Below are 23219 nucleotides of genomic sequence, written 5' to 3'. Positions count from 1 at the left end.
GAGACTCCATCTTGACTCCGTCTCAAAAATAAAGAAAGGCATTTCCTGTCACCAAGAGCTAAGTGGAAGCCAGAGAGAAATAATCCAATGCAGTCTTTGGAGTTTTAGATCCAAATTAAGTAAAGAAGATGCTTAGTTTACGGTGTCTCTATTCTTGAGTTGTAAATTTTGATTCATCACTTAGTAGAATTACATAAGCCTTCAAGTAAACTTTTCAAGAAAGCTGTATTATTATAAATCTTTGCATACTTGAGAATGTCTTTTAACATGCAAAAGACAATTTTGAGTATGCACACAATTTGAGGGCCACAATTTTTTCCCTATAAATTCAGTAGATATTGCCTTGTTTTCTTTTAGGATTTAGTGAGAAAAGTGTTAGGAAAGCCTAAATGTTTATTTTTTTTTTTTAGTCTTCTTTTTCTCTGAATATTTGTAGAATGATGCTCTATCCTTGTCATTTGAAAGTTTTGCCAGAATATACCAAGATAGTATACCAACTCGATTATATTTTCTTAGAACCTCACTGTCATTTTCAATACTGAGATAGTTTATTTTAACTCACAGGAGTTTTCTTAATTTTGTGCTTGACTTGTATATTTTTCAAATGTTCTGGTTTCTTCCTCAAGTATTCTTACAAGCTGTAGATAATCTCTTCATTCTTTGGCTTCCAACATGTCTTCTTTCTCATCATTTTTTATGTCTCCATATTCTGGGAAAACTTCTCTGGTTTGTCATCCATATCACTAACCTAATTTTTCTGCAGTAACAATTTGAACTTCAGTGCAAAATTTAATTTTGTTTTGCATTTTTAGTTTTCACACAGTCCTTCCTCAAATCATCTATATAATTGTCATCCTTATCCTAGTGATCTTTTCATCTTCCCTGTCCTCGCCTATGGCTTGCTGATCCCTCTCATTCCACTCCCTGTGTCAAATTTTATGAGATACTAAGTAGCTTCTTAATTGTCTAGCGGTTATTGTAAGAGTTCTAAGCTTTTTCTGAGCATTGTGCTCTTTTCTGAAATGAGTTTTTTCGTAGGTCAAACGTTGTTGGAAATTTTGTTATGTTTACTCATCTCAAAAGGTAGAAATGGGTGCAACATTCTATGCACACTGCTTTTTACCCTCTGCTTCAGCTCCAGCCTTAGCATTTTGTCTTGGAGCTATACTCAGATGGCAAATTGATCATCACAGCTCTTACATTAATTCTTATCTAGCATACTTGTTCTCGTATGGCCCTAGGATCCTGACATTGAATTTTCTCCCACCCTAATTCCTTGCCTCTGTGGCACTCTGAAAGATAAAGTGCATAAAGCGTTAGAATTCCAAGAATTTCTTCCTAAAGAATTTTGCCAGTCTCCACCCTTTCTCCCCTTTATGTTTCACATATAGGACTACACAATTCCTATGGGGATATGTGCCATTATCAGGACCTTCCTTCTGCCTTCTACCTACAATATCCTCAGTTACAGTTCATGGAAACTGCTATCTTTAAATTATCCCAGTTTGAAGAGTAGTCTTGATGTGTAGCTTAGAAGGGAAGGGGACTGGTGAGAAGGGGCAGAAGGGAAGCATTCACACTACTTCTAAACAGCATTAACTGTGTAGGAAAGAGCTGCCCAGTTTTTTGGTTGGCATAGGCCTGGAGGCTTTGATTCTAAAAATCAGACACTTGAAGAAAAATAAGGATGCTTCTATCTGCTTTCAGGAAGGCAGGCTCTCTGGTTCCGTACTTCAGTAGCTCAGGCAGCTGTACCACTGGCACTTTCCAATTAAGACCAACATATCTTTGAGTAAATTATTCTTAAATTTTTGTCACTATGTTATTTTCAGTTCCTGTTTAAATTATTGTAAGAATTCCATTATATTTTCTTTGCTTTGAAGCAAATTCAGTGACAAGTTTAAGAGGTGGTTAGGTGTTGCCAACCAGATGCCATTTAAAACCAAAAGTCATGATTTGCATCAGCTCTTTGCAGAGGGCATCACATTGAAAGTTTGCATTCAAATTCCTCCTTGGGGTGTGACCTCCGCCTATGGCTACTTCTTTACAGTTGCGTCTTTACCTGGAAATGGTAACGGGCCCCAGGGGGGAATATTTATTGTTAGTCCTGCCATTTACAAGGGCCTTTGAGCTTCTAAGAAGATGCTGAGAGTCACAAAATGTAAATCAGTCATTTCATTGTAATGGTAGATTTCAGAGTATTATTTGTTCCATTTGGGGAAATTTTTTTTCACTATCTAAACCACACCTTGGTTCTTCATAAAAAGAATTTTGGATTTTACATCATAGAAAAAAAGTTTCTCTTGGCTTGACTTGCTGGTAAGGAGGTGTGCGAATGGTCTCAAGTTATACATTTGCAGAGAAAATACCATCCAGATGCTCAAGTCAGCCTTTTTTTGGCAGGCAGCTAAAAACCATACCAAAACTGAGTCTCAAGTCTTTAACAAAAGAATTCCAAAAGCTCTTACCTTCGGAACGGACATTAATTAAAAGAAACAGTCATATCCCCCGTGATCAGAGTTTAACTGCTATTAATCAGAGTTCATCACACAATTAACACTTTGAACTGATTAGCAAATGAAATTATAGCAAGAAATGTTGAGGTTAGGACAGCGGATGGACGTACTCTCTTGTCCAACTCACAGTCCCTCATCTTTTAAAAGAAGGAAAAAAAAGTGAAGCACTTCGGTCATAACGAATTGTGCAGATTTTGTTTTCAGGGAGGTGTTTGCCATTACATATTGCACATAATGTATGGCACTGTTAGGAGGAAAAAATTGGAGTCAAAGTGGCTGGAAAGTTAGGTCTGCTCTGTAGCACTGTGAGATTGTTGACATCTGCCGAGGTTGGAGCGCTCAGTAAGCAGGAAATGGGGTGTCACTCTGAGTGGTAGTTTACCATTATCCTGGCATCCTAATGAAGTGTCTGCAGTGCACAGAGCTTCTGGATGGCATCTTAACGCACGGCTAAGCAAAAGCACTTCTCTCCCTGTCACTGTCATCCATCTGCCTGCACCCTACTGTAGCCAATGGGATGGAACCATGCTACAATGTGCTATAAGCCATTTAGAGTTGCACATTGCATAATCAGTCCCATCAAATATGTAAAAAATGGCTATTATTGGTTATTCTCCTCAAACTGGCACCTGGAGTTTGATACATGAAAGTTCAACTTTTTCAAGTACTATTTTGGCTATTAATTCCACTCCCCCACACGCACACTATCTAAATGGGAATGAGTTGCATCCTCATTGTCTTAAGCCTTATTAATGGATTGAAAGAGTTGTATGAATATTCATTAATAATTTCACTGTACATCACACTTGGTGAATTCATCAATTTACAATATAATGGAATGGTCATTTTCTTTGTGATAACCATTTTAAAGAAAAGGACAACTCCCATTGCAGATTGGCTCTTTTCATCTTAGTTGGCAGTGAGAGTTTGAGGTCTTTCAATAGGTTTTTTTAAAGACACAGTGCACTTCACCAAGTATATTTGAATTTTAAGCTATTATTGCCAATGTCAGATAATGGAATTTGGTGTTTTAACATTACCTCCGATTAAATTAAAATGCAGTGGAAAAGAGGATATCTATTGTTAGGTGACAGAAGTAGAGCAGGCTGTGTGTGTAATCCTCCTGAAACTTCTGGATAGGTTTGCAAGCAAGACTGCAAAGCAGCTAGACTCTCGTGGTAAAAACTGAAGTAGTAAGATAGTCACAAGGTTGAGGAGGAGCTTTCTGTAATAGGCAGGGGCAACAGGAATCTGCTAAATTGGGGCGGGGGGCAGGGAGGGTAGGGTTAGATAAACAAAAGGGCATAACATAATTCAGTTGCATCAGGAATTTTTTCACAGACATTAAAACTATGGTAAACATAACAGCGGGGAAGCTTGCACTGCTGCACAGTGGGAAGCTTAAAGCGTCTGCCGGCGCTGTGCCTGGCTCAACTACAGCTAGAAGTCTCCGACTTTCATTAGCACTCAACAATTCACCCAGTTCCCCAGAAAAGGAGAAAAAAATAAGGCAGCAAAGCCCCTCACTAATTATTGTAAATGCTCCCAGGTTACAGTATTTGGGGGACAACAATGGCAAGAGGGTGTTAAACTAGAACCAAAGAGTCATTCTGAAATGAAAAAGAATGAAGGAGTTGTTTGTTGCTTGTTGTTTTTGTTTGTTTTAAACCAGTGTAACCCTTCATTTGATGGGTAAAGCAGTACATTGGAATATTAGGCCACCATTTTACAATGAAATTTTAGAAGACTGCACCAAATTGTGTTCAACTCCTTTTGAGCAACAGAAGTACAGGTTAATTTCACAAATGACCTCCTCCCCTTGGCCTCCAAATTTATGTGAGTACATTTCACAAGTCTCTGCAACAGAAACTGTTTCCTTTGGAGAACTTTGTAATAATACAAACAATTATATAGAACCAAATGTTGCAAGGTAGGCAGACTAACACACATCACTGCAAAATACTGTGCCTCAGGTTAAAGTTGGTATTTTTCCCCCTTCAAGAGTGGAGTCATTTGAGAAAAATATTGGACTTCTTCAAAGGAAGAGGGGTCTACTGTTGATGCCTGTAAGCATTTCAAATGATAGGGTTTTTTTTAATGGAATGATAGGTGTTTATTCTTGCTAAATCCAGACTCGGGAATCTGGTTTCTTCATTCATATCCCCCCAGCTGCTGTCAGCAATGCAGCACACCAGCGTTCCTTCATGTGCGAATATTTCTCCAGAACTCATTTGCAAGAGAGTCGAAGCAATATTAAACACCACATCCAAACCTCTTTTAAACACACAAAGCAATGGGAAAACACATCAGAACTAGACCATTGAGAAAATCCTCCTTTCAAATTTACTGTTTGCTTCACGTGCTAGTATAAAATATCCCACAAAGTCCCATTTGTGATCCATTTGAAACAATCTTGATTTGCTTAAATTGTCACATTCTTCTTGCACATTTCTTTCTAAATGCAAAAATGGCAAAGAATTCGACTCCCTCTTCATTATAAAAGTACAGAATTTCTGGCTTGTTTATTCCTAATGGAACACTTGAGAAAGAAGAAAATATATAAATATCTTTTTCAGAAGATTAGTTGTCTCAATCTTTTTAAAAGAGAGGATTTGTTCATTTTTTCTCCATGGTAAACAACTTGGGCTTTGCACTGTAATTTTCCATTGTCAAATTAATGCATTTCATTTTACTGACTTGAACCCATGATTTTAAAACATCAGACCTTTTAATATCTTTATTTCTTCCATACTCTGTATTAATGTATGTCATTAGGACATTGATAGTTAGGGATAGAATCCAAACATCTTATAAAATAAATTTGTTGGAGGAACCTTCTACTCCATTATAACTAAAACTGAGTCTAAAAGAACTCACTAACAAAATAAAACTGGTTTACTTCTTGTAAGAACATATTTCCAAGCTAAGGATTTCAGGCAAGAAATGGGCTGTTTTGAGTATTTCAAATCAAGCATAAGAAATTTTGTCTGATCTACTGGTAAATATTCTATTGACAAGGTCAAGAACAGAGACAGTCTGGACACCATGTCAGAAGAGAGAATAATAATTTTTTTTTTTAAGTAGACAGTTTTTCAACTTCAATTTTAAAGTACTATGCAAGCTTTATACAGAATCAGCAGGAAAGTTTCTTAACTATAATGAAAGTATGTTCATATTTACATCTACCTATATGTGGTACTTCAAAAATTAAAGGTGTGAATTTAAAAATGGCTAATATTTTCAAGAAACTATAAAAAGAAAGGGGTCGGGGAGAATACAAGCTGTGGCAAAAAATCTAGGCTCAGCAGCTTTCTGGGGGAAATGGTGAAATGTGACTATGTGATTTATAATGAGAAAAGGTATCTACAACATACAATTTTCTACCTAGCTGCAAATAATAATTCATAGTGATGTCCCTTCCAGATAAAAGACCTTTGCTATGTAGGACCCATGTGGTAAAATGATCATGATAAATGTCAGACCAGTGCAGGTAACGGCTTTACAAACCATTAAGATTAGCTGGCTCTTTTTTCCGATGATAACAGTAACCATGCTGTGACTCTATGTGGTAATAATATCTCAGTCCTGATAAATGCCAGAGCCAGGCAGAGGTGTTTATCATTCCCAGTTCAGAAATGCTGACTAAAGTTGCCACATGTTGCCTGTTTTTCTTCTTTTACAATAGTCTCACAATTAAAAAAAAAAAAAAAAAAAAAAAAGCTGAATCATAAAATTATTTTATAACTCATTTTTAAAGGATTTTGATGTTTGTTTAATTAATAACTCTATCTGCTCTCAGAGTCACTGTGTGACCATGTCAAATGAACTGGCCAGACAGTTTACTATACTAACCATTATCTCCTCTTCAGAGGTCTTTTGTTCAAAATGAATGGTTATGGATAAAGTTTAATATGCTTTCTTTAAAAACAATATTTTTAACCCAAAGACAGGAAAAGTGTTTCTTAGTTCACATTTTTCCTAATTGTGATATAGATCCTAGTTGTTTTCAAGTGAGTTTTTTTAATCCCTTATAAATTTGTCTACCAATGGAAAGACACACATTAAAAACCTCAAACCTTGAAAAGTATTTGTAGGATTTCCACCCTTGTGAAAATGTACAAAGATAATGCTTAATATAAATAGATACTTGAGTATTTGAAATGAATTACTGGCTTATGATGAAAAAGATTTCAAATGACTCACAATAGTAAAGACTTTTTTAATTAAAAAAAAAAAAAAGGTTGTAAAACCAGATACAAATGAATAAATATAGTTTCAAGAAAATCTTCACAGGAAAACTGAATTAGAGAAATTCAGAGAAATAAGCCAGTGAGCTTTATTTTCTCAGCACAGACTAAGGATGAATTAGTGTCATTGTAAGTTACAGAAATGTACTTGGCCACCATGACACCTCCAAAATTACTTTGAAGAGCAAGAAATTCTAGGAAGGACAATAGGATCATGCTTTTCCTGTGAAGATTGCTGCTGGAGTATCAGCCACTGCCTTACTCTCCAATTCAGACAAATAGAGGCATCACTACAAAACTGAGGAGTGCAAGTTTGGTTTAAGAACCTGTTTTTTCAGATTGGTGAGTCTGAGGAAATGTTATCATCCTAAAATTGATTGTACCAAAGCAATTCCCTTTATTAAAAGTTACTTAAGCAGGATACGGTGGCTCACGCCTGTTATCCCAACACTTTGGAAGGCTGAGACGGTGGCTCGCTTGAGCCCAGGGGTTCAAGTTCAGAGTGGGCAACACGATGAAGCCACGTCTCTACAAAAAACACAAAAATTAGCCAGGCATGGCGGTGAGTGCCTGCAGTCCCAGCTAATTGGGAGGCTTAGGTGGGAGGGTTGCTTGAACCTGGGAGGCTGCAGCTGCAGCTGCAGCTGCAGTGAGCTGAGATCATGGCACTGCACTCCAGCCTGGGTGACAGGGACAGACCCTGTCTAAAAAAAAAAAGATTAAAGACTAAGACTTGAATACATTTTCCAAACTTGCCCCAGTGTGAGATCACAATGCATCATAAGTCACTAGAATAACATAGATAGATACAGTCACATGAGAAAGAAAATATATTATTACTTTCCTGAATGTATTTAATTTCTTGATGCATTCATAAGCATAATAATTTTGAAGACTTCCAGAAATTGATTAAATAGAATTTTATACTTGATGCATTCCTGAATTATTTTGGAATGAGTAACATCTCAGAAGCTTTTTGAGTTTGACAATTATCTTAGATGATCCCTTCAGTCAGAAGACATAAACTTTACTGACACGTATATTATGACATGTCTTATATTTAAACATCTATTATGACATCTTTTGTATTTTACCTGCCCCTCCGGATTGTAAAATGAAAAGACAGCAACCAACTTTGTATCTGCCACAAGTTGCACACAGGCCTGAATAAATATGGCTTTCTTCAGATATATATATATACACATACATATACATACATATATCTTAAGAAATTATACTTTTATTTTTAATAATTTATGGCTAGAGAGCAGGGATAGAGGTAGAAGGAAACCGAGATTATCCTTTACAAGATCATTCTTAACACCCCTCCTAACAGCATGCTCTACATGGTCTAGTTCCTTGTGGACCAGGACCAGAAATGGTTCTGGAAACAGTGCTAAAGGGGCCATTGAGCTGAAGCTTCCCTCATTTAACAAAACCATAGACTTATGCCAATAAAGTGGCCAGAGTATTTTTTGATACTGACAGTTATTGACTATAAAGAGTTGTTCCCATTCTTTAAATTCTTCCTAAAAGGGCTTGTTTATTCAAAAAACAGCCAAAACATGAATACCTCCTGGAAGGAGAAACTGTGAATACAAGGAAATCTGGTGTAGAAAAGAGGTGATCAGTTCCAACTGTCAGGTGATCCTCCCTAGAGAAATAAATGTCTAATGTGAGTCAGATAGATTCAGTTCCTGCTTGGTCTTTCCTGCAAGTAATGTACCTCTTCTCTCAGGTTGAACTGTTTTGACACAGTTTATCAACATCAAAGGCCAAACTTACAACGTATTTGACATTGAGACTATGCCTTCCTTTTAATTAAATATAAATATGGCTTTTCTGGGCTTTGGGGGGGAAGGGCACAGAACCTTGAAAAACTGCAAATTGCCAACTACAGGCTACGCTCAAGGTGGTGGTTATTCCTTGCTTATGATGCAATGACACTTCTGTTTATGATATACTGTAACTACTTAGGAATTTTAACCAGACTCTCTGATAATTGACAGCATTCTATATATTTACAAAGCTACAATATACTGTTCCTACTTTCAGGAAAGCATACTAAATAGTAAAAGTATGACTTCATTTGATATCAGAAACAACCTTGAACCAGGAGCAGTATGTATCAGGGATGATAGAGAAGACAATGAAAAAGAAAAATGTTTTAAGGGAAGAGGACTTACAGGGGGCTTACTTAAATAATCACTTACTATATGTACATTTATGTGCATTGAAATATAATTCTACAAAAACCCAATAAGATGTGTAATTTTTCTGTATTTTCAAGTAAAGAACTAGAAGCATCAATAGTTCAAGCAACTTGCCCAAAATCATACAGCATAGCAAAAATTCTAACCCATTTTTTTTCCAGATTCCTGATAAGCGGTATGTCACTGGATATACCAATTTTCTTATTTATAATGTGAGTCTGAAGCATATGTATATTTGTATCTATTTGTGAGATTTGAATTTGCCCCCAGAGCATCTCCTCCTAAAGCAACTGTGAGTTATTCAAAGACATTTATCAAGCAATTGTTGTCACCCCCGGGATTGACTCCCGAATGGGCAACTCAAGTTTTGGCATTAAAAAGTGTATTCTCAGAGGTTTGTATCCAGTTGTAAGCCATGCTGAAACAAATAAAATGATCTCTGGAGATACTCCTTCTTTCTCTAAGCAAGCACTGTCTCTAACTAAATTCAGAAATGGCCACAGTACAAAAAGTATAAATTGAATAGAAACTAGAGAACTGCTATTCTTCCAAATATAGCTCTGACATATAGGGACTACCATGTTTTTTATACAGGGTGCATTAGACATTTCAGAATAACTTTCAGAAGCAGAATAGCTGTGGTACTACTGACCTCTTTAAAACAAAGGAATACAGTTGTCCTTTAAGAATTGTAGACAAACGAGATGAATAGTACTCCCTATATACATTGATTACTGGGATAATCTGGTCTTTTCTTCCTCTTAGTGAACCTATATAACAAAGCAGAATTTACTTTTAAATATGATTTAACATGAAGCTATAAGAACAATAAAGGCATGGATGATAAGGACAGAAAAGTGTCATCAGATCCAAGGTTCTTCACTGTACAGAACTTTTTCCATCATCATATACAGCTTTATCTTATCTCTTTTCTAAAAGACATTGGGTCGTAAATGTGCTTTAGTAACAACATTTCATGCAGATGAATGCAAGTGTAACTATCATAAACCATATTTTGAAAAATGTGCCCTCAAAACTATAAAACCACATTCTTATAACATTAAAGGCTATTTCACATCATGTAGGTGTTACTTCTCTGAATAGCATGGAATCGTTTTGAAGCTTGCTTACAACAATGAGTTTGATGTAGTTTGAGAAGATGAGAAGATGGGGGCAGGTTGGTGAGGAATGGGTATTAGTAAGAAACAGTTTAGAATCACTTTTGGATGGCAGAAATGAAGCACTACAAAAAGTTGTGTGTGCAATTGTGGGTTCACAGCTTAGAGATTGAAGAGACTATTTGGATATGGGTGGAGAACTAAAATGGAATAGAGGCAAAAATAAGTCATAATAGAATGAGGGCAGGAGTAAATGCAAACGAAAGAGGGGAAAAAATTATGGAGTTCATTACTTCCGGAAAGATTTTGTGTAAGTCTCTTCATATACAGTTTGCCTAAGAGATTCTCTAATGCTCCAAGTAAAAAAAGTTCCTTCCTCCTCCCACCAGTCATAATGTAAAAACTTAGCGATATCTCAGAGTCTTCTCAGAACCTTCAGTGCTTCATAATGAGAAAAACATATGCTGAAGGAGAAATATTAATAGAAAATGCTGTCTTTCAGATGCTCACTGAATCAATTGAAGACAGTTGACACATCTTTAGTAAACTGTGTATGAATCTTAGCTCATTAACCACTCCTGTATTATGTATGCTGATTCCAATTCCTAATATGACACATCAATAAACCAGATCTGAAAAGGTGTCATTTCGATTTTAATGTATCCAATTGTATTTTTAGATGTTCCTCCACTTGAAGTGTTTGTGTTATTTCCTGATTTTACAAGCTATGGAAGAGCGGGTGTCGTATTGATTTGAATGAAAAAAATACTGCTTTACTATAACCTTTTCAGAAGATTTTGTTCTGATTATGTCGTAAGAAAAACAAATTGTTCCTCCTTAATATTTCAGCTCTCTCTAAGCCATGGTACACTTCCCCCTTTAGCACTTAAGTATAACTTGGCCACAAATATGCATGAACCAATATCCAATTGTCTGATTCCCAGTGGAATCAAGTGGAAAAAGAGAGAAAAAAAATTTCTATAAAAATATTCTTCATGTAGAATGTTTCTCATAGGCAAACTTGGAAACCAATATGTACTTTTCATAATGATACTTATACATAACTGACCTGCTCACCAATCAAACCATCAATTTCTCAGTCTATCACAAAGTATTTAGGTTGTTGTGTAATGTTGGGCTACCATAGCAATTGTACTTTCACCAACTGGCATCAACTCAGTTCAAGAATTAGCAACTACATTTTGAATGTCCCTGCAACCAAATAGTATGCTAACTGTTGGAATTAAAAGGTGAACGAGACCCAGTGGCATGGGCCTCAAAAGAGGTGAGAGGGGTGCAGGGGAGGGTGAACATTTATAGAGTACTTTGTTTTACTTGTAATTGTGCTTGGTACATTACATACTATCTTGTTTATTCAACAAAACTACCCTTTTAGATCTTATTCAAAGAGAGTAAGAAATTTCTCCAAGACCACATGGCTAATAAAAATCCATTACAGAATTCAAACCAAGGAACATGTATTACAATTCATGGTCACAACTTTCATTAGTTCACTCACTAATTCCTTTTTCACTCATTTAACCCACCACATGCTAGTATAAAAACTGTCTAGCTTTAAAGGAAAATTCCCTATTTAATAGCGGAATTTGACAAGGATTCAAGCAATAGAAATACCATGTGAAGTGTTGTTTAAGTAGAATATTCTAAATGCAACAGAACACAGGAGAGGGAGAGTTGACTCTAAGAAAGCTCATAATTATTTTACCTGTTGGCTTAACAGACTTGATTATGTCTTAATTCCTGCCCAAACACCATGGAAGTGTCCTTGCAAATCAGCTCGTTCTAATGAAGCAATGGCCAATCCTTTCTAACTCCACCCTGACTGGATCATGTTCCCTATGAGTAAAGTTTGCTGGCTGGAACCAACAAGACTACTCCCCACTTCATGCCTGTCAAGCTTAATTTGTAGCTGCTACTTCTGTAGCCCTCAGTGTCAATGGGTCCTTTTTTTTGGAGAGAGTGGCATTAACCTGATTATTACTATAGTCAGAGATTTCAGTGAAATTAGAAAGGTCTCTTCTCCTCCTCTCTCCTCTCCTCTTATCCCCTTCCCAGTATCATACTGATTGCTTGCACCTACTAGTTCACCAGATCCTCAGGTAAACTGCACTACTGGAATCATGCCAACCTGAACAGAATGTATCCACCTCTTGAATGAATATATATGTGTGTGTGTGTGTGTGTGTGTAAACACACACAATTATGGTTGTGTGGTATTAGCTTCAAATGGTTAGATAGAAAGCATTCAAGCATCCCTAATAGCTACGACCTGGGAATACTATGCCAATTTCACTCTCATCTTTATTAACTTATACTTTTTTTCTAGTTTATGATATTTCACAGGCTCCAATTGGTCTTGTGAAGCATCACATTTTCTTACCATCATTAAGCTCCAAGAGGGCTTTTTACTATTTGGCAGAAAAGATGAGGTCCGGTATAGGCTATGATGTTGCAACTTTCTTTTTTCTCTTTCTCGCTCCCCTTTGTTTCTTTCATTTGCAGTTGTCCAAGCCATATTATGTTGGAACTCTTCTAAGAATAACTGCAATTTTGAAAGCTTTGACTGTGGGAGGCATTATTTATAGGCCTTTGTGGTTTTAGGAGGAAAAGGAAAAGCTTCCAAGCAGCGTTCTACTAGGAAGACTGCCCCCATCCCACTTTAGCCAAATACCATCTTCTGCAGGATATTTTCCTATATTTTCTTATAAAAAAATTCTTTTGTGACAACATATTAAAGAATCTGCCAGTTTCTAAACTGTTTCTGATCCTACTGTCATAAAGTTTATATACCTATTGAATTGGAATTTTGTAAGTACATCTTATTATTAAGAACTGTATTTGGCCTTAGTATCAGAGATCCATCCCCAAAGGCTTCAGTACACAAGGGCTTATTTTCTTATGTCAAAGAAACCCAGTGGGCCAGGCGTGGTGGCTTATGCCTGTAATCCCAGCACTTAGGGTGGCCAAGGCAGAATGATTGCCTGGGCCCTGGAGTTCAAGACCTGCTTGGGTACCATAAGGAGACCCTTTCTCTACAAAAAAAAGTAAAATGAGCTGGGCATGGTGGCATGCACCCGTGGTCCTAGCTACTCAGGAGGATAAGGCAGGAGGAGAGCTTGAACTCAGGAATTGAGACTGCAGTGAGCCGTGTTCACACCACTGCACTCCAGCCTGCGCAGTAGAACAAGATCCTGTCTCAAAAACTACAAAAGAAACCCAGAGGCAGACAGTGCAGGACTGGTATGACTGCTCCACAGATTCAAGAAAGCTCTTTCCACCTGTGTATTTCACTTCACAGAGCTTCAGTTCTCCAGATTAGCTCATAGTCCAGCCTCTCCATCTACATTCAAAGAAGCAGAATGGAGGAAAGGTGCAAAGGCTAAAAGCTAAATCAGCTCATACATGCTCTCCCAGAAGGCCTGACCAACATTGTGACTTCAGTCTCATTGGCCAGACTTGGTCCCATGGCTACTCCAGCTCCAAGGCAGCTGGGTCTATTACCATCCTCTCAGCAGTGGGATTGTCTTGCTAAGAAGAGAATGGTTATTGGGTGGATGTTTGTCTTACATATTAGTCTTTTTTGTATCTTATTTTCCAGCTGTGGCCTGTTTAGAATCATCAGGATCCCTGTGCTGGAAGTTAAAGTATAGAAAGGAAAGTGCATGAGGTGTTTAAGTTCAATACATAATTGTACCTCTAGATGGAAAGGCCCTGGTTAAAACTATGGAAAGATGAATTCCCTAGTGTACTAAGTAAATCAATTTTTACTTTTCCATCTATAAATAAAACAAAATGAGAGAAATCAATCTATGTGCTATGCAGTTTTGAACAACTTCCCATTTTACAAAATGTGTATGACCAGGCAATATGCTATTTCAATATTTTTTTTCTGTTTTACACTCTCTTATTTTAAATCAAAAACAAAATGTGTATGGGAAAAAGGATAACGTGGAAATAATTTTTAAAACAATTTTTCCCTTCTACAAAATCAAGCAACAATAGAATATCTGTAATCAAATCACACTATATGTCCTTGTTTAGTTTCCCATTGCTGCTTAACACTCAAACTTAAAACACAAACTTATTCTCTTACAGTACTGGAGGGTGCAAGTCTGAAATCAGTTTCAGACTGAAACTGAAGAGGTTGGTAGGCCTGCGGTACCCTTAGAGGCTCTGTCTCCTTGCCTTTCTCAGCTTTTGGAGACTGTCGCAATTCCTCGGACAGCAGCCCCTCGCTGCGTACCCTTTCTTTTCTGCTCCCATTGTCACATGAGAAGTCATATCACCTTTTCTCTCTGACTCTCATTCTCCTGTTTCTCCTAATAAGGATCTTTGTGATTCCACTGGGCCCATTCAGATAATCCCGAAAAATCTCCCCGTCTGAAAATCTCCAACTGATAATATCTGCAAAGTCCCTTTTGCTATGTGAGGTAACATAGTCACACATTCCAGGGATTCAGACAGGGACATCTTTGGAAGGCCCTTATTCACCCTACCACACCTTATAAAACAGGACATTTAAGAAAACCAAATGTTAAGATTAGGAAGATAATGTCAAAGTCACATCGTTTTTGCTTTCATGTTAAGATTATCTCACAGTACAGCCAGTCCATCTACATTCAAAGAAGCAGAAAGGAGAAAAAGTCCAAAGGCTAAAAGCTAATCAGTTCATACACGGCCTCCCAGAAGGCCTGCTACTGTCAAATTCAGAGTCAAAATAAAAAGAAACTCCTTAATAACCAGGTTGAGTCCACCTATTCCCTTTGGCTACTGACTAGCACTCTTAGTTGCTAGTCTGAGTCCAAACTTTTCTCAAGAAAATTTTCTCATGTACCTGTACCTATGAAGTCTTGTTTTTTCCCTAACCTTCCTTTTTAAATTTTGTTTCTTTCAGAAAAGCAAGACAACAACACAAGAATTGAAGCTGTAAAGTGTCTTGTACAAAAACTCCCTCCGCCAAATCGTGACACCATGAAAGTCCTCTTTGGACATCTAACTAAGTAAGTTGTCAGGATTTCTGGATGTGTCATTTTATAGTCATTTCCTAAATGGGCAATAACGAATTTCAGATCTCTAAGGCAAGAGTTTCCAAATGCATACATCTTGTATTTTCCCCTGTAGCTGACCTAGGTCTTTCTGCAGAAGCTGGAGAATGTGCTAGGGATAGGAAGGAGAATCTACAAAAGGAATTTCTGAAATAACTTATTTTTCAAGGCCTTTTCAACAAGTATATGTTTGCTGATTGCTTGTCAGAACCATCGCCTGGACCCTGGGTTGGGTCATCTTGACTTTGTTATCTAACATAACAGAAAGAACATGAAATGATTCAGACATGGATTCAAAACTCAGCCCCACCATGTACCACGTGCTATGGCCACAAATAAGTTATTTAAACTCTCTACATCCAATTTCCTCATCTGTAAAATGTTGACTCAGATTGATAAGGTGCTATCCATGTAAATAGCTGAGAGAGGAGTCTTCCAGGAAGAAAAAAGGCAAATGTAAAGCCCTAGAAGCCCCTAAGAGCTTGAAGTATTTGAAAAGCAGAAATTAAACCCAAACTTCTAGGGCCTAATGTGGAGGCAAGATGGGATCAGGAGCTGAAGTCCCAAACATCACACTAACATCAGATCATATAGGTTTCTTGTGGTCCACAGTGAGAGATCTGGATTCCATTCTAAATTTGAGGAAGAACCAGTGCAGAATGCTACAGTTGAGGGAGTGTAATACATTGATCTGGCTGCTAAGAGGAGAATGCATTGTGAAGGTGAAGAGAGGAAGACCTAATGGCAGACAACCACAGTAGTCCAGGCAGCAGATATTGGTGGCTTGAGTGGCGCCCTCAGAGAGAAATGGGTAGATATATTGTGAAGATGAATCAGGCTGGACTTGCTGCTGATTGGGATACCATGGGGAAAGGAAAGGAGAAATCAAGTGTGCAACTTTGGGTTTGAACTTGAGCAAGTGAAGAAATGATAGTGTCGCAGAGATGGGTAAAACTGCGGGGAGGAACAAGTTGGGTAGGAAAAGCAGGTTTGAGAGTTCTATTTTGGACATGTTAAGTCTGAAATGACTGTTACTCATTTGCCTTCTGTTAACACCTTCTTCAGATAAGGCAGAGTGCAACAGAAGTGATGAGGTTTTAGCTTTCATGATATATGCATAGTAATATTGAAGCCTGATAGAGGTTCAAATAGATTGAGCAGTTTTGCCTGTGAGATTAAATCTCCTTAAACTCCTCGATCACTCCATAATTTGAGATGAGTCATTCCTACAGATTGTTCAACTAATCCATTACATGATTTTTAATTGTGAATGTAATACATGCAATTGCACCCCCCAAAATTAAGCAACAGTGATGGATTTACATTTAAAAAATGAAATCTGCCTACAGACACTCTTAGCCTGCTGAACAGAAGTAACTAACATTTTCGTGTGTATCCTTCCTGACCTGTTCCTAAACACATGCAAACGTGTGTGTATGGTTGCTTCTAATGTTAAAGTACATTATATTGCAATTATACAACTATTTTGCAACTCCTATACAGACTTCTATTTCATTGAACAGACTTATCTTATTCTAATGATGTCATAGTATTTCATGGTATACACAGTCCATAATTTGCTAAACCAGTTCATTGCGTTAGGGAACATGTTTTAATCTGACTCATCATATCATTTTCTGTCTTATTTTACTCTCAAAGGGGAACTTTATCTTAAAGTTCAGAAAAGCTCTTACTATTACAGCGTTCCTTCTTGTCACTCCCACATACTGGCTATAGTGAGAAATCCAATGTGGTTTAGTGAAAGGATCTTGGACTTTAAAGAAATACAAAGAGAGACCTAGAGTCAAATCCTTTTTCTATACTTTACTCCCATTATGATCTCAGGCAAGTAAAATCGGATTAAATACTATCAACCATATCTTGTGGTTATGAGAATTAAATGAGATAATGCATATAAAATGCCTGGCACAAGGTAAGCATTCCTCAAATGTTAATTCTCTTCCCTTAGGATCCAGACACACCATGAAAGTGGTTTCAAGTTACAAGTAAATACTGGAGTGCTTATCTCGGTAACTTTAACTGGACAAAGTCATAAAACAAATGGAAAAGTATACCCTTTAATGCTATGCAATACCTAGTCTTAGAGTTCTTGAGAAATATCCATTACTCTGTCCCAATTATTCCGTTTTCTTTCAACTGAAGGAATAGCTATAAAATAAAGATACTAAGAGTCAGCTAAATCCTCCTTCAAATAAAATAAATAAAACACACAGAAGAGAATCTCTCTAGTTAAAAACCTTCAAAGGATGACGATCGTCCATGTCCAGGCCACATAATCCCAGTTTTAACCATTAATGCCTGGTCCTGTTTTTCACATCCAAGTTAATTTCCTAATCTTGTTAGAACTTTCATTTAGTTCAACAGAGATGGAAATAGATTTTTAAATTAAGATTTAAGATCAGATTATTATACCACTTCACAGTATTCACATTTTAAGATTGATTATTATACATGGGAAGAAGTGTTACTTGCTAGCCACCAACCTTTCTTGGGTGGTATGACTATATTTCACCCTGTACCAATTTATAAACTGGGTTTAATTATGCATGAGTGTGTGCACATAATTGTATCTTGTTAAGCATTTTTTTGCTAAGTTTTTGATAAACAGCCAATCGTGGCATGTCATCAAAGCCTGAGAAGACTAAATAAGAAGATTGTTTAACAGGAATTTAAATATATTCGTGTTTGAAAGAATCATTAGAATGTTTTCCTTAGTCTTGATGCATTTGGTAGTTCTATCGTCAACACTTGTATGTAGTGTTTATTCCAAATTGTTGCAAATATATATATTTTGAAGTTTGTTTAGTAAGGGTCAGGGAATGTAATGAAGTGCCAAAAATTCCACTTGACCTACGTACTCTACAGTCAACAGAAAAGCACTCCATTTTTGCAGAGCTCTGAGTTAAATGCACTCCTCAAAGCAGATCAGCTATCAACTGGGAAAGCTTAATGCAGCACAGTTGGACTAGAAGGTGGATGCAAATCCTATCCACAAAAGCCAGAATTTTTAAAGGATTGTGATTATATTAAGCATAAGGTTGCCCAATGGCTGCACAGGCTGACTAGTCTCAGAGTCCAGAGTCTTCATTCTTAATCAAACTCAAGGTCAAGTTCTATGCATCTGCTATCATAACTTAAGACCAGGAATCCGGAATAAGCTATCATCTCAAGATCCCATCAGCCAGAAACCTTTATTAATAGCCATTTTCACAAATTGACATTACACTGATAGGCCCTGGAAGGTTCTCTGGTACCTTCTGAATCATCATATAAATGGCAAAACTGTCTCTATAAAATACAAGTGTCAAATGCATTTTCCTATAGCCTGCCTCTTTGGAAAGGCAGAGAGGCAGAGTGAAGATGAACTTAATGGGAAGAAGGACCTAGCACGATGGTTTACTTGCTGATAGGTAGTAGTTGGTGGTTGAGAGCCAATAAAGGAGTTAAATAATAACTAGGGAATCATTAACCTTTTATGAACCAGAAAATTGCATGATGTGCTCAGTGTTAATGTAAGAGTCATCTGACAGCAGAGTATAATATGAAAGAGGTAGAAAGAGAGAGAACCCAGGAGGCCCCAGGGGAGTTGCAATTGGAGTTATGGACGTCAAAAGGAAAGAAATGGCCAAAATCTTGAGATTTTTAAAAGGAAAAGTCCACACAGTTTTCACTTATCTCATTAGTCTCCCATATCCAGTCAGCCATAGAGAAACGTCTGCGATTTCAATGATGAGTACTTATGAAAATAGCCCCCGATAGCATTACTTTTTAAAGCAAAATGAGACATTGTTTAGAAGGGTGCCCTTTTCTCTATTTTCCAAAAACAGACATGGGAAAGAAGATGGCGAGGTTGTAGAAAACTAATGAAATAGGGTGAATCCGATTTTGGCGGGTGTGTATTAATCAAGCCATCTGTATGCTGCTGGTTGGGATGGACAGCCAACATGTCGGAAAACCTGTATATGTAACATATCTCGAGAATGCAGACTTTTCAAAGTTTCATACCTTTAAAACCAGTCACATAGAGGAGAAAAGTTTATGCAGATAAAATTGTCCATGGCAGCACTGTTTGCAACAGTGAACATTTGGAAATAATGTAAGCGTTCAGTGATAGGGGAGGGTTATGTAGAACAGGATACATCATATTGGCTTAGTAAAGTATAGTTCATGGTTTTTATTTTCTTTCTGCTTCAACTTGGAGAAATGCTGTGTTAAATGTTAAATAAAATCAGAGATACAGTCTTTTGTATACTCAAAGCGAGCATAATTATAAATATGGGAAAAACGTTGTGAATGTAGAAAAGACTATAAAAATTTTTACTAAAATGTTAATATTCCTTTCTTTGAGTTGTTGGATTGTGAGAGTTTTGTTCCTGTGTTTCTTTCTCCCCCCTAATAATGGTATAGGAGGAGACTTCGAGGTTAAGGGAACAAAGAAACCAGACTTTGAAGTTAGGCTGACCTGAATGCGAGTCTTGGCTCTGCCACTTACTGGAGGTGTAACCTTGGCCAAGTCATTCAACTCTAAGCTTCCATTTTGTCATCTGTCAAAGGGAGATTATAATAGAGCTTATTTCTGTAGTGAGGAGTATATGAATAATGCTTTTGAAGAGTCTTGCATAGTACTTAGCACGTAAGTACTAAACATTTTACATCAATGTATTATTTTTACATGTATTATATTACATGTATTGTTACAGTATTATTTTATAATGAGGGAAATATAAAATAATTATTAATGAAATAAATATAGCAAGAATTACCAAGGCAGTGCAGGCTAAATTAGTGCTAAATTTCCTGATTTCCAGAAAATTCTTTATCCCACCGTCAGGATCTTTTTCCAAAACTTGAGTTTCCTTACTGTCCTGACTCAGCCAGTTTCCCAGAGTCCCAGTGAGACTATTTCACATGTTTGACAAGCTATATCACACCCCCATTCTCATACTCAATCCCCACTCTTTTCTGTCTCAGACTCCCTGTCAGCCTGGCTGGCATATTGTCCCCTGGTCTTAGTTCCAACTCTTTTCACCCTCCAAGTGATAGTTTGCTAATGTGATCATCTAGTCTGCCTGCCTTTGGGGCAGGCATAAGGAAATTGGAAATAGGCACAGGTCTCCCTATGCCTCTTATGAAGAGCCTCCTCTGTTAGAAGAGTCTCCCTAGGAGACTTCTAGTTCTTTTGCTTTGTTGTATAACTTCTCAGAGTGATTTTCACGATCAGAATTTCCTGCCAAGACAAACAGAACACCAGCTTTATGAAAGCCTGGTAAGTAAGAGATTTTCAAGCCAGCAGGGCCATACTCTATGTCCCAGTCACCAATATAAACACTCCTAAAATCTTACCAACTACATATTCACCTGGAATCTTATCAACTACATATCCACCTAGGCCTGGTGCTGCCCTTTGGAAGTACTAGAATTTTTGTTGTCATGACTATTAGTAAAGTATTCTAGATATTGCTGAAGTCTTTTTCCACATTTTCATTTCCATGATAAAAATAATACATAATTATGGAAAATTTAGAAAATAAATAAAGTCTTCCCACAGAGCTAAATTTAACTAGTTAGCCAGATTTCCTTTGTGGCATGCATTTTGGAAGCCAAAACAATCTCAAATTTGTGAGGAGGGATAAGAACTCAAAAGAACTTTTATGTACACATTATGCATGTACATATTACTCAGAGAAAATCAAAATGTCTTAGAAATGGGCAACTTTTAGTAATGACTTAGGAAGTAATGTTATTTGTTGATTTTTAAAAATAGCTTTGGAAGAATATATTAGCTGCAGATTTTAGGTGCAAATAAACATTATTATTATAGGAGACTTGCACTTTGTAAAATAGGTTGAAAGGAAAGTTAAAATCTTCCCTTTTGCATTGACTCTAAGAAAGCTGTCCAGCTGTTCATAGAATTCCAAGGTGAAAAAATGATATGGCTGAATAGACAAATCTCATGGACGAATGCCAATTGAATGCCTCGTTGAAACTCTTGAGCTGGGGCTATTTTGTGAAAGTAACCCGATATTTAAAGCTTCTCTGTGGTCTTCATGGATATTAAATAAAATATTCTACAAAAGCATGTCAGAGGCAACTTAAATGATAATGACCCAGAAATATAAGGGTTGTATCAGAAAACAAACAATGGAGACAAAATAACTCGTCCACCCTGTCTTTAAAATGGCACTGTAGGTATTTCTGATGTTTTGGTGGGGAGAAATTAGATATGGTTAAAGAATGGACTTCAAAGCCCACAGTCATCACCGTTCTCTCTGGTCATCAGGGGCCATGCTGGTGACGCTCTCTGTTTCCCACCCAGGCCTCTGAATGCTCAGCTCCGCTGTGCTTTTGAGCCCGGTATGTTTTTCTGTGCTGTCTTCTGGCATTCCATTCTTTTTCTGTACACTTTGGTCTTTCACCCAACCACAATACCTGATATCCAAAGACTTGCAGACATGGGTATTTTTACTGGAAAATGAGGAACCTGTGCAAATTATTATTTTCTTTTACTCTCTTTTTTTTTTTTTCCCTCCTTTCCTGTGGGGCAGGGGTTGCGAGTTGTTTGAAATAAGCCAGAAGCTTCCTACCTCCTTTGCTTGTGTATTTGAAATGGCACCCTAGTCATTTTGAAGAGCTAATGTACTTCCTATGGGCCTGAAATTTCTCAACTGGACTCCCATGGCAGAATTTGGCCTGGTAGTTAAGAAAATTAATTACTCTGATTGCAAGGGTGAAGCAATAGTTCCCAACTCCCCATAGTAATCATTAAAATGTCACCTACTTAGGAGACATCTTGGCATGGGATTTATAAGGTTTGTGAGCTGAGGACTAAGGTTCAATGATCCTTCCAGCAGTGCCTCCTTGTTCTAGATGAAGGCTGTGGGAGATAAGGTTTTAAGACGGGAGTGAAATTATTACTTTAGATCTTTAGATTTAACATTTGAATGGTAACATTTACCACTGAAAAATAGGAAACAACAAAACCTAAAGTTGCTACCGTCCCATCTATCATTGTTGTCTCTATTGTTAAGTGATGGCCAACGGCAAGAGGGTATTTCCCTCAGGAGAGGTAACATTTTTAAGTTGCCCCACCCTTCTCTACTATGAATCTTGGCCTTTAACCTAATGGAAAGAATTTGGAATCAGAAGATGTAGTCTCAGGGCCCAATCTCAGCCCTTAGAAACCATACAACATTAAGAAAATCTTTCAAAGTCTATACCCATCTCTTTTGTTCAGTTGTGAATTAAGTCAAATAAATTCATATTTGTGAAAATGTTTGGTAACTGTAAAATTCTACCTACGAATTCCTTCTGGAAGTCTCAAATGAGTGCCTGCTATATTCCAGGCGTGAACAAAATCCGGAGTTGGAAAAGTGTGGACCACAGGCCACACTCAGCCTGCCTCCTGTTTTTGTCAATAAAGTTTTATTGAAACACACATCTATGTGTTTATGTTTTGCCTATGGCTGCTTTCATGCTACAATGGCAAGAGGTCACAATGAGTCACAACAAGGTACATAAGGTCAAAAATATTTACCATCTGACCCTTCACAGAAAAACATTGCTGACCCTTCAACTCAATGTTAAAGGCATAAAGAGGATTCCTACCCTCACATATCTTATCATCTCCTGAGGCAGATAAATTAGTAAACAATTATAATAAATATGATGTAATATCTAAAATGCTATGAGAATTCTAGGCAGCAGCTGAAATTTAGCTTAGGAAAATCAAAGGATGCCCCCCAGAGGACATGAAACAAGCTATCTTTAAGGATGTTGGCTTGGCAGACAACAGACCTACTACAGGGAGAGACAATACTCTGTACAAGAACATGGAAGAGAACTGCAATGTGGTAAAGAAATGGCGAGTCCTCTGGAAGGATTAGAGAATTCAGAATTATAAAAAGAATAAACAGTGGCAGATTATGAGCCTCGAATGTTGTAAACAAGTTAAATTGTGAAGAACACCATACAGTCTGATAAGGAGCTTGAAATTCTTTCTGTAGACTAAGCACTGTCGCTCACTCATTTAATCCTAGCA

General features: G+C 37.3%; 1 protein-coding gene across 1 annotated transcript in view; it reads left to right on the top strand.

Annotated features, from left to right (window-relative positions):
- The window catches only part of ARHGAP15 (Rho GTPase activating protein 15), a 642246-nt gene that overhangs the window by 562128 nt on the left and 56899 nt on the right, over nt 1-23219 (top strand). Inside the window, exon 13 of the mRNA XM_011988707.1 lies at nt 15010-15115. Within this exon, the coding sequence (XP_011844097.1) occupies nt 15010-15115 (106 nt within the window). The remainder of the gene's footprint in view (nt 1-15009; nt 15116-23219) is intronic.

Source organism: Mandrillus leucophaeus, unplaced genomic scaffold (assembly GCF_000951045.1).
Source record: "Mandrillus leucophaeus isolate KB7577 unplaced genomic scaffold, Mleu.le_1.0 Scaffold336, whole genome shotgun sequence".
In the NCBI taxonomy this organism is placed as follows: Eukaryota; Metazoa; Chordata; class Mammalia; order Primates; family Cercopithecidae; genus Mandrillus; species Mandrillus leucophaeus.
The sequence above is the reverse complement of the archived record's forward strand: the minus strand, read 5'-3'. Positions and strand labels throughout refer to the sequence as shown.